The sequence below is a fragment of the Bactrocera tryoni genome, chromosome 2 (genome assembly GCF_016617805.1).
Source record: "Bactrocera tryoni isolate S06 chromosome 2, CSIRO_BtryS06_freeze2, whole genome shotgun sequence".
In the NCBI taxonomy this organism is placed as follows: domain Eukaryota; kingdom Metazoa; phylum Arthropoda; class Insecta; order Diptera; family Tephritidae; genus Bactrocera; species Bactrocera tryoni.
The window spans coordinates 75,601,469-75,614,153 of NC_052500.1; the positions used below are offsets into that span (position 1 = coordinate 75,601,469).

General features: G+C 35.6%; 1 protein-coding gene and 4 non-coding genes across 5 annotated transcripts; 2 read left to right on the plus strand and 3 right to left on the minus strand.

Moving 5' to 3' along the window:
- Window positions 1-4,898: 4,898 nt before the first annotated feature.
- Trnad-guc lies at window positions 4,899-4,970 on the minus strand. Its single transcript has one exon. It is a non-coding gene; the product is annotated as a tRNA-Asp (tRNA).
- A 3,191-nt stretch (window positions 4,971-8,161) lies between these two features.
- LOC120769625 lies at window positions 8,162-8,784 on the plus strand. The gene is made up of 2 exons (XM_040096730.1): window positions 8,162-8,352; window positions 8,439-8,784. The coding sequence occupies exons 1-2, from the start codon at window positions 8,187-8,189 to the stop codon at window positions 8,741-8,743; spliced, it is 471 nt and encodes a 156-aa protein (XP_039952664.1). The 5' UTR covers window positions 8,162-8,186; the 3' UTR covers window positions 8,744-8,784.
- A 1,806-nt stretch (window positions 8,785-10,590) lies between these two features.
- On the plus strand, window positions 10,591-10,662 carry Trnad-guc. The gene has a single exon. It is a non-coding gene; the product is annotated as a tRNA-Asp (tRNA).
- A 223-nt stretch (window positions 10,663-10,885) lies between these two features.
- Window positions 10,886-10,957, minus strand: Trnad-guc. Its single transcript has one exon. It is a non-coding gene; the product is annotated as a tRNA-Asp (tRNA).
- A 462-nt stretch (window positions 10,958-11,419) lies between these two features.
- Window positions 11,420-11,491, minus strand: Trnad-guc. Its single transcript has one exon. It is a non-coding gene; the product is annotated as a tRNA-Asp (tRNA).
- Between the last annotated feature and the right edge of the window lie 1,194 nt (window positions 11,492-12,685).

Here is a 12,685-nt window from a genome sequence, read left to right on the forward strand (position 1 = left end):
CTAATGGCGCGGTTGTTAAGGCAATGATATAAATATCATCAGCATACGCCAGCCACTGTACACTCTTATAGAAGATTGTACCTTCCGGGTTTAGTTCTGTAGCTCGATTTTTTTTCTCCACAAGTAGGTTGAAGAAGTCACACGAAAGAGAGTCGCCTTGTCTGAAACCTCGTTTGGTATCGAACGGCTCGCTTAGGTTCTTCCCGATCCTGACGGTGCTTTTGGTATTACTCAATGTAAGTCACAGCCGAATTATCTTTGCGGGGATACCAGGTTCAGACATAGCGACATAGAAAGACTTTCTTTTCGTGTTGTCGAGGGATGCCTTAAACTCGAAACAGAGGTGTTTGTGTCGATCTTCCTTTCACGGGTCTTTTCCGAGATTTGACGCTTGGTGTAAATCTAGTCGGTTGTAGATTTTCCAGATCTAAAGCCACACTGATAAGGCCAATCAGTTTGTTGACGGTGGCCTTCAGCCTTTCACACAGTACGCTCGATAGAACCTTATATCCCATGTTGAGGAGGCTTATCCCACAGTAGTTGGTGCGTACTATTTGGCCTCCCTTTTTTTGGATTGGGCAGATCACACTTAAATTCCAATCGTCGGGCATGTTTCGTTGGACCATATTCTACAAAGAAGGTGATGCATGATCCTTTTCAGTTCTACGCCGTCGTATTTGAATAGGTCGGTCGGCATTCCATCGGCACCACTATTCGAATTTCTTCATGGCCGGGCAATGGAACGTCTGCTCCATCGTTATCGATTGGGGATTCGGGTGCACCATCTCCTGGTGATAAGCTTTCACTGCCATTCAGCAGGTTGAAGAAGTGTTCTCTCCATAATTTTAGTATGCTCTGGGCATCAGTTTTTAACTTCAAGTGTATGGGGTTATTAAATTCTTTATTGCCAAACCATTCAATTATCCTACAATTACATAACATATCTATCATACTTAATGTGTTGGAATTCAATTAACCTATTTTCATGTGGCACCGCAATTTACTGCATTAATTTGATTTGTTTGCCACAACTATTTTGGCCACATCCACTAACACCTACAAACATACATACCTGCCAAAGTACAACCAAATATAAAAGCATAAATAAGCAAGTGAGTGGTAATAGGACATCCCGAGCAGCCGAACAAAATGCCGAAAGTACCGTTAGATAAGCGCATAACCTACAAATATATTTCCGCATATTACATATATCTATATATGTACATATGTTCATGTGTATATATTGTGAGAAAAGTGTGCTCGTTTGCATGCCACGTAGGCGAGTAGACAACTATGCAGACACAGTTGAATAGGTTGAATGTGTTTCTCTTTCACTTTGTGGCATGCCACAATTATTTCCGGTTGAGTCTGTCTAAATTTCAGTTTGTCTGCATATTGCGCACGGCTAACCTACTAGCTGGTAGTACGGTCAATACCTTTGGCGCAAAACGCACAGACACACATATCTATGTATAAGCGGAGGAGTGTGTGCGCCACTGTAGCCAACTTGCCACGCTTTAATAGAGCGATCACTGTGTCAAATGCGGCACGTTTGTTTTATTTGGTTTTGGTATTAGTGTGCGCTTCACACGCCTCTTTGTGTGCTTACGTTTTAATTGAAAAAGTTTGCACATCCTCTGCGCCCGTACGCTGTGTACACCCTCCAGCAAATATAGTTGCCGCATCCACACACCTAAACATTCCGACTTTTCAATTATAAATTTCTATTAATTTATTTTTAGAATCGAATACGTATGAGTAGCGCGCATTTAGCAACTCGCAGTAATTAATTACGCTTATTGCTGTTGTTGTTGTTGCTATTATTCACAGTTTAGTTTCTAATTTTAGTTGATATTATGTGGTTTTGATTTTTTATTTGCAAAACTTTTCAACATTTCTCAGTTACGCCGAAACAGGGTGACTCATTTCAGTTTATTTTCTATATTTTCTTCATAGAAAATCATTTAACTGTCTATATGTATATTTATTAGGGTGGATCAAAAAACACAAATAATTTTTTCGCTTGGTGCTCTGGAAAATATGTTATTAGACACCTCTACGAAAATTTCTCCAAGTATGACTTTTTACGGCAAGACACTCCATTGATGAAACTTTGCAGGAAAAGTGCCTTTGAGGTGTGGCACTCTATGACCAAAAATTATCCCATCTGGGCCAAAGCTGTTCAAGCCCCTAGGTACCAAATTAGTTGACCCCAATATCTATGGTTGATTTTTTTCCGAAAATAACGGCCAATGCTCGAGGTATACAATTTAAATTCGGAGAGAATCTTTTCCTGAGAGTGGTATGCCTGTGAGTCAAAAATGTGTTGAATCGAGTCAATACTTCCCTTAACTCCAATATGTGTGTTACCTTCGTATTATTGAGAACGCGTGTTTTTATTATAACGGTGCACCGTTGATCTTAGAATGAATAAAATAGAGTGAAAACTCGTCCTAGTCCTCATATAACTAATTTTACCTGAAGGTACTTCCCTGGCTTTAATCTTAGCAAGTTGCTAGAGTATAAAATGTTCCTTTATTCCTGAACATCCTTGGTGCTCTTCCTTACTTGTTTTTTATTATTTATTATTATCGGTAGAGGGCGTTCCTAGGTAACGAACCAGAAACTGGTCAGTTGTCCTCGAGCACCTGGTGCAAGCCGATTATGCAGATCAAAAAAGCTTACCCAGATGTTGCTTCAGCAAGAATTGGTGTGTTTCCAAGGTCGACATCTCAACGCTTCCGCAGCCGCCCTACAGCCCAGATGTGGCCCCCGAACTTTTTTTCCTTGCCTGAAAAGGCCGATGAAAGATTTTTGAGACGACAGAGGGGATCCAAGCAGCATGCACGCCGGCTCTCAAGGTTATTCCGGAGAATGCCTTCCGTGACGCCTTAAATGCTTGAAAATCGCGCTGAAGGTTTTTAAAGAATTATTACGATTGGTTCAATAAATGTTTTTAAATCGACGCAGTATTACTTTCCGGATAAACCCTGTCTTTCTAAGAGCATATTTTTCAGAGTATCAAGAGCAACAAATATTTGGTTTTCTTTTGTTCCCACTAATTTTTATACTCTCGCAACAAAGTTGCTAAGGAGAGTATTATAGTTTTGTTCACATAACGGTTGTTTGTAAGTCCTAAAACTCAAAGAGTCAGATATATATACCAAAGTGATCAGGGTGACGAGAAGAGTTGAAATCCGGATGTCTGTCTGTCCGTCCGTCCGTCTGTCCGTCCGGCCGTCCGTGCAATCTGTAACTTGAGTAAAAATTGAGATATATTGATGAAACTTGGTACACGTATTTCTTGGCTCCATAAGAAGGTTAAGTTCGAAGATGGGCAAAATCGGCCCACTGCCACGCCCACAAAATGGCGAAAACCGAAAACCTATAAAGTGTGATAACTAAGCCATAAATAAATATATTAAAGTGAAATTTGACACAAAGGATCGCATTAGGGAGGGGCATAGAAAAGTGGGCGTGGCCCCGCCCCCTACTAAGTTTTTTGTACATATCTCGGAAACTACTATAGCTATGTCAACCAAACTCTATAGAGTCGTTTCCTTCAGGCATTTCCATATACAGTTCAAAATGGAAGAAATCGGATAATAACCACGCCCACCTCCCATACAAAGGTTATGTTGAAAATCACTAAAAGTGCGTTAACCGAGTAACAAAAAACGTCAGAAACACTAAATTTTACGGAAGAAATGGCAGAAGGAAGCTGCACCCAGGCTTTTCTTAAAAATTTAAAATGGGCGTGGCGTCGCCCACTTATGTGCCAAAAACCATATCTCAGGAACTAATAATCCGATTTCAATGAAACTCGGTATGAAATATTTTCTTAACACCCTGATGACATGTACTAAATATGGGTGAAATCACTTCACAACCACGCCTTCTTCCAATATAACGCTTTTTTGAATTCCATCTGGTGCCTTTTCTGTATAATACGAGTATAAACATTAGGAACCAATGATGATAGCGGAATAAAACTTTACACAAATACGGTATTTGAAAAATATGTAAATGACGGATAATGAAATCTCGATTATCACTTTATCATGCGAGAGTATAAAATGTTCGGTGACACCCGAACCTAGCCCTTCCTTACTTGTTATATATATGTATGTACATAGGAGTGTTTTTTTTTTTGAACTTTTAATTTGTTTCAATCCCGTCACGAAATTTCCTTGAAAATACCCTAAAAAAATTAAATAAATAAAGATTAATATTAAGGGCTAAAATTTTCAGGGAATTTTTTTTAGGGTATTTCCAAGAAAATTTCGTGACGGGATTGAAAAAAATTAATAGTTCAAAAAAAAACACCCTAATGTACATACACACATATTTTCTCATAATAGCGCCTCCACCGCTATTTTGATGCCACTATTCTGTCTATTTGTAGCTTTTATTTATTTTTTCTCGCTGCCTGCGTGGGAGGCGGTTAACCGTTATAGCTAAAACCACAAAATGATAAAAACTATTGCGCCACAAATGGAAAATTTAGCGTCGGCTAAAGTTACCAATAATCGATATTTGTGGCAAATGTGTAGTTAAGTGAAAATGAAACACTCTCACACGAACTCGCTGATAATTTTTAATGAAACAGTATGAATATGAAATTATATATTTGCGGTTTTCATTTCATATTTCAATAAAAAAAAAATATTGCTGTGTTGAAAAGAGAAAGAGGTAATGGGAATATTTTGTGGCAGAAAATATTTATAATTAATTACAGTCTACCTCACATATGCTTACAATATAAAAGATGATCAAATTAGACACGGACAAACAAAAAACTAAAATTTTACGCTTGATGAATTTAGGGTTCTCAACTACGTTGTCAAGTATCTTTTTATGCGAAAATACTAAATTAAAACACAATTACCAAGCGTTTACTCCCCGACGGGGAATTGAACCCCGGTCTCCCGCGTGACAGGCGGGGATACTGACCACTATACTATCGAGGATTGGTGAACAAGTAATTATGAATGTACCATTATTAATTATGTAAAAATCTACCTATTAAAGACAATTATGGAACCTTAATTTGTCTTATAATTCTGTTTTCTGTTTCCTATCGTTAAACAATGTAACAGCCATCATAATGCCAAAGGAAGGCTTAATTCAACTTGAATTCGATTTTTATGTAGCTCTCTTTTTTTGAGAGATTTTATTTTTAATCGCTGTAGTTTTTGCAACAGATTCAGATCTTTTAGAAAGAGTTTAGCTATGGCACGCTTCATGCCCAAAACATTAACCAAATTTGTTGAGTTGATGCGTAAGAGAATTTGAGATCATCTCCAATCTTTCGGTGATTTTCAACCACTGTTTCTTTAACTTGGTTGATGCTCTCATCATTAACAGAGTTGATTGGACAACTGTGAGGGAGCAAAAGACTTAACAACCTTCACCAAAAGTTTTGTGCTATTCAAGTAGTTGTGCTCGTGATAAACTCCCGAAAATATTACTGCAAAATTTTCTACATTTCCGTAGCCGTGATTCCATTAAAATCCAAAATTTCAAGAAAACTTGTTTATTTTTTCCATGGTAAAAATCTCCATACCTTTGTAAACAATCGCCAAAACCCCATTAATTCACATATGGAGGTCAAACTTCACATGAGAATAACAAAGTTCGTACCTTGCTAGTAAAAAAAATGATCGATTAGATTTGCATACGCAATTTTAATGTATCAGTCCGAGACAAATTTGATCAGATGGCGTATTTTAGTAGTGTAGTGCGGAGCATAAGTTTCAGCTTTCGGAACTAAGAGCTGAAACACGAAGCGCAGTGGAATGCAGAAGGGAAGACCAAGAATGAAAAACCTCTCTCCTTCCCTATTAACACCTTCAGGCTATAAACATTAACTGCACCAAGCACCTTATTGCTGCTTCGTTAAGATATAATATAATACTGACAGTATGCGGTGTGTCGGTATTCGTTAGTATTACCGGTAGACTATGGGCTGTTGGAAATCTTTAAAAAGCTTACTTTTGATGGCTTAAATAGAACTGCAAATATTTAAATCTATACATATTTCCCAGAAAATCCTGAAATTGCTTTATAAATATTTTGAATTTCGTATTGGAAATCCGTTATGTTAAAATACAGAATTTGGTGATCCCCTTCCATGATTGCTGAGATAATCCACAAGAAACTGGGTTAGATAGATTCTCCGTACCAAGTTACATTAAGTTAGCCGAAGTAACTATTTTGTATAACCACATGAAAGAATAAGTCTACAAGTTTCAACTTATTCACAGATATTAAACTAAATTCAATGTGAGTATTGTTCTCCACCTTCTCATAAGTAAATTTTCCTTAAGCCTACAGTTTTATTTGACAACTTATGGCAAGCTTTGACAGACTCTCATAAAAATATCATATCAAGTCTGAATATCAATATTTTTTTAATATATTTATTTAATGCAATTTAGAACGGTTTAATATGAAACGTATATAAATATAGCAGGGTTACCATCTAATATGGTAAAGAAGAGCAAAACCCAATAGAACGAACTACCTGTATGCAAAACTGCAAAACGTTAGATCGGAAGTACATAAAATTCCTATTGGCACTCGATAGAAGAGACTGTAAGTACAAGATCGGAATACTAACTGGTGGCGACACAAGCCGCTCAGAATGTAACTGACAAATCGAGAAGACTGCAGGAAATGTCTAGAGCAAAGCACCAGGGAAACATTGGAGCATCTCTTGTGTACTTGTCACGCATTGGCAAGACTTCGCGTAAGTATTTGGTTTCCCTACGGTATGATACACTGAAAGAGGTGTCGATAGTGAGGCAGCAGAGTCTGTTGAAAGTCGCGTCGAACGCAGGCATTCTAAAGGATGACTACTCTTCATGGATCTAGTAACAGAGCTCTATCTGATATCGCAAAGGACCAAAATTGATCTATTCGTAGCCATCCAATATTTAATAATCTTAATTCTCAAGAATACTTTGTAACAAAATTCGGAGTGCTGCTGCAATAAAATTAAATATACACTTAACTTAAGGGGTTGTATACACTTGCAAGTTAGAAAAGCATGCTTTTTGTTAAAAAGAATTTTAATAATGTGCGCTTCATTTTGAAAAATTATGTGTTTTCTTCGTATTTCCGATAAAAGGAGTTTCCGCTCAAACTAAATTAAATCAAGAGTAAAAAAAGTTGTCACTATAAATGAGCAAAGAACTCCGCAATATTTAGATTTTTATTTAGGATAAGTTAGGTTAGGTAAGTTGGCTGATCAAAGATCGATTTGTGAGGTCATAGAAAATAAGAACTGTGTTCGAACTTATTAATTAGCCAAACACTTAGTAGCCAATACAATTTTACACAGGCGTTTAATTTCCATTCCTGCCAACTCGACGGGATGTCTGAATGTATGCGCTTCCAAGTTTAAGTCTTGACCTCCCAAATTCGGAACAGTGAAGAAGGAAGTTTTGAGTGTTATTTCCACTTCACCTTCTTCCACGTCTGTTAGGATTCCCAGCATTACTATATGGATGCCAATAAGGCAATGGCCCGTTAAAAGCCCCCAAACTAAGGAGAGCCTTTTTGATTTGATTTTGATGATATTTTGATTTTGGTTTGAAAAAAGTCACCCTTATGTAATGAGAAGTTTTAACGTCGGTCGGTACTGCTGTTCCAAAGAAATTTTCCTCACCGACGTTTGAAACTTTGGTTCTAGAAGACGCGTTTTAAGTTTTGGGAACCGATCACGCTAAGAAACTATGTCTTGCAAATACGCTCATATCTCTGGAAATATTTCCTGGAGCAACTTAATATTGTCAGAAAATATTCTCAAATATACGTAAATTCATTATATGTATATGCAAATAAAAATCGATTGTTTTTAACCATGAGTGACCTTTTAAATATCAGCTGATTGTCTAATTTGAAAGCTGAGATCAGCTGATTGACCACATCAAGTGGGTGGTAAGCTTCTATGTATGTATTTTATACGAAACTATTATATGTAGAACTTTTTGGCAGCATTGCAGCAGTTTCTATAATATAATATGCGCTTACGTTTCATAAAGAAAACTCCGTTGGCAACCCTATACTAATTTTAGCATATCCAATCACATTAATATGAAAAAATACAAAAATTTCAATTGATATTAGAAATATGTTCACAATTTGCAAAACTTATCGAAGGCAAAAAGGCTACCACACAAATGAAGCCTACATTAAAAGTCGGCCTTAAATCAGCCATCCTGCTACTGATTTGTCTAAAAATTTGCGCAGCCAGATGGGAGACCGCTTATGAGCACTTATGTGACAAAAAAGGCTGCAGTTATCTGGTGAGATTGGACGATATTGTGGAAAAGATACCGCATCATTGTAAGCTTTAAATATAGTAGATATAACTATATAAGTATTTTCATATAGTATTTATTAATATCTTACTTCTACCAATACGCTTGCAGTATTTTTCGATTGGGAATGGAACGGCTTTTATTCGGTGTATATGGATGATGAAGCGAACAGTTTTAAGTATGGTCATGAGATATGTGTGGATGTGAACGGCTGTAATGGCACATTTATTTGCGCTCAAATCCATGAAATGACCAAATTGAAGGAGCACGTCGATCTTCTAGTTGGGGGTCGCGTTCTTGTAGATAATGAGCCGATTTATGCAGATGATGCTATGACTTTTACATTTTCAGGCACTGAGAATTCTATAACAATGCCAACGGATGTGGAGAATTTTTTAGTAGAATTAGGTTACTGAACATGTGTGTGAATCAGAATATGTGTAAAAAAATCGAAAATCAAGCCAACTAACTAACTATGTCCTTGACCAGGTTCAACCGAATTCATAAATAAAAATTCGTACATTGGTACAACCTCTTTTATATCCGTGTGAATATTGATTTCCATTTGAAAATTAGGCCAATTTCGAAGCCGATAATAAAGATTTATAATGAAAAACTTGTTTTCTTGTTAGTCCGGGTCAAATTTGATCAGATGTAATATGGAATATACATACATATACATACAATAAAAAAAAACAACAAGGAACGAATTCTAATCCGCCCAGGCAACTGATATTTTTAAAGGATATTTTAGTCTAGAAATATTTTTTTTCTTTTCAAAGTTCAAATATTCAAGAATATGTCTACAAGAGAATTTTTCAAAAATTATTTTTGGAGATATATGTATGTATATAGGTATTTTGCTGATCCGACATTCTAACTGGTTTGGCCGAGACTGAAACTTTAAGCGCGTTTTCTCGATACTGTCTCTCTAAATTTTACGTTAATCGGTTGACTAGAACCTAAGAAACAGTGGGTATCGTTTTAAACTCCATAAAGATGACTATCTAAATTTTTGATTAATCGGTCTAGTAGAACCTGAGAAATTGTGGGTATCGTTTTAAGCCCACAATTTCTGAGGTTGGCGGTTCGAAAACGTGGCTTATGAAGTCACGATGCCAATTTTTTTAGACTCCTCACTTTATCAGCTGCTAATTTTAAAATTGTTAACTATTTTTATTATACCCTGAACAGGGTATATTAAGTCTGTCACGAAGTTTGTAACGCCCAGAAGGAAGCGTCGGAGACCCTATAAAGTATATATTTAAATGATCAGTATGTTGAGCTGAGTCAATTTAGTCATGTCCGTCTGTATGTATATATACGAACTAGTCCCTCAGTTTTTAAGATATCGTTTTGAAATTTTGCTAACGTCATTTTCTCTTCAAGAAGCTGCTCATTTGTCGGAACTGTCGATATCGGACCACTATAACATATAGCTGCCATACAAACTGAACGATCAGAATCAAGTTCTTGTATGGAAAACTTTCGCATTTGACAAAGTATTTTCACAAAAGTTGGCACAGGTTATTTTCTGAGACAACAATGTAATATCGGAAGAAATTGTTCAGATCGGCTCACTATAACATATAGCTGCCATACAAACCGAACGATCGAAATAAAGTTCTTGTGTGGAAAACTTTCACATTTGACGTGGTATCTTCACGAAATTTGACGTGGATTACTGCTTAAGGTAATAATATAATCCGCGAAGAAATTGTTCACATCCGAATACTATAGCATATATGTAGCTCCCATAGATTTACTTAAACACATAGTTACTAAAAGAAATGCACCTGTGAAGGGTATATTAGCATCGGTGCAGCCGAAGTTAACGTTTTTTCTTGTTTTTTGATATAAAAATTACCTAAACACATGCCGCTATATTAGAATAACCCAAAAATTTAGTGATGTATGTATGTATATACAATGTATAATACCATAGTGATAAAGAACACTACGCACTCAGCATTATCAAATGATTCTACAAATCACTCAAGAATACTCGTGTTACTCGCCTGTGTTTATTTTTTACAAATTTTATGTGTCGTGTGTTGATATTTTTATCTGTCCTACGCATTTACAGCCAATAATATAATAACCTTGTACAACAAACATTAAACAAACAAATGATTCATAAAAATTAACTCGAATGATGAAATTAAGAAAGAACTCAAATAAGACGAGAAAGCTTATGCAGCTTACTCAACGACGAAAGCTCTCGCATAAACCAGACAACAAAATAAACTTAAATTATCACCAATCCTCGATAGTATAGTGGTCAGTATCCCCGCCTGTCACGCGGGAGACCGGGGTTCAATTCCCCGTCGGGGAGAGTTCATCGGTGATTACATTTTACTTCACTTTAATATTTTGTTAATACAATGTAATATTTTCGATGATATTTATATTTAAAAATCAAGAAAAAAAATATATACAAGGTATAACGCTAATTATATATATGTATATTATACATACACAATCATACAATCCGTTTTCGAACTCTACTCGTTACTTTTTTTAATAAAATATGTAAAAATATATAGATCAAGTCTAAACTCCCCGACGGGGAATTGAACCCCGGTCTCCCGCGTGACAGGCGGGGATACTGACCACTATACTATCGAGGATCGGTAAAAATACCCTTCGGGCTGTACCTTTATTAATTATGTTAAAATCTACCCATTAGAGACATTTATGAACCCTCAATTTGTTTTATAACAGTGCTTTCTGTTTCTTATCGTTATACAATGAAAATTTGATCATATGCCAAAGGCAAGCTTAGTTCAACTAGAATTCGATTTTTATAGTAGTATTTAACTTAATCTCGACCCTGCGGATTTTGTTCTTATTTTATAAGTTAAAACCCCAAAAATGATGGTTTACAGATTGTAGGATTGTTACTCCTTACAATATACTATTAGAGGTGGCAAAAAAGTAGCCGATGTCTAAACGAAGCCTCCGACGAAAATTAATTAAATTTATACACATCTTTCTTTTGAAAGACATTTTGCAACCACAAATTAATGTTTTTCCGGTTTCTTTTTTGGAGCTCTTTCAATATTCTGTTTGTATAAAAAATCTCTGTGTATCTCCCCGACGGGGAATTGAACCCCGGTCTCCCGCGTGACAGGCGGGGATACTGACCACTATACTATCGAGGATCGATATTGATTTCTTAACGAAATAAAAATATATACATAGTTTATATAACGATTTCAATTAAAAACTCAGCATTGAAAACCAACTTATCTATTATTTAAGATTTAATTGTTGGCCATTATTTCAAAAATTAGTTTAAAAAACGTAATGCCTTATTTTAACATGATTTTAATACAATACTTATTTTCATTACTCTATAGGTTGCTGTGGCCTTTACAAAAAATTTAATTTTGAAAACTTTTGCAGTTGGTCCTTATTAGCTTGGTTTTGGCTGATTCGAAAATTTTAATTTAAAAAAAACCGGGAGAAAAGGTATTTTACACAATATATTTCCCTAAAAGTTTGTAATACCCAAAAGACAATGTCGGAGGAACTAAAATTACGTACTGAGTCGATTTATTTATGTCTGTCTATCTTTCCATCTGTACGACTGTCTGTCCGTATGCAGTTATTATCACTTTTCGATATGCCGATCTGAAATTTTGCATACGCCTTTTTCGCCCCAAGAAGCTACGCATTTGTCGGCACGGTCAATATTAGACTACTGTAGCATATAGTTTTCATACAAGCTGACCGATCAAAGACAAGTTCTTTTATGGAAATCTTTTGTATTTGATGAGATATGTATATTTGTGAAGGATATTATAGCTACGATGAAACTGAAGTTAACGTTCTATTGTAGTTATTGCTTTTAACAAAAAAATAAAAATACAATCACAAACTAGCCTCGAGATGAAAATTCTTCATCACAGGCCGGAGCTTATGATGTTGTAGTAAAATACTTAATCTGAACAACTATTATATTTTCAAAACAGTCGAACGTTAATACTTCAAGATTACATTCTCTTCAGAACCTCTTACATGAAACAGTTGTAATCTTAAGGCATTAACTTTACTTCAGTGGACGGCTTGGTAAAAACTCATTATACGAACTGTTATATATCTAAAATATCATCTAGAACTATAGTTGTAATGTTGAACTAGCAAATAAGCCACAAATCCTTGGATTATATGGAAGCAATGCTGTTTGATATTGTGACTATTTATCTCATATTAAAATATATACATATAAGCTATTAATTCAGAGCTTTGATAAGAGTTTAGAAAACTTCATTACTTAAATAGAAGACATTTGAATAATTTTTTAAGAAAATTTTTATTTATATTGGTATACCCAAAATTGAACAGATTTCTTT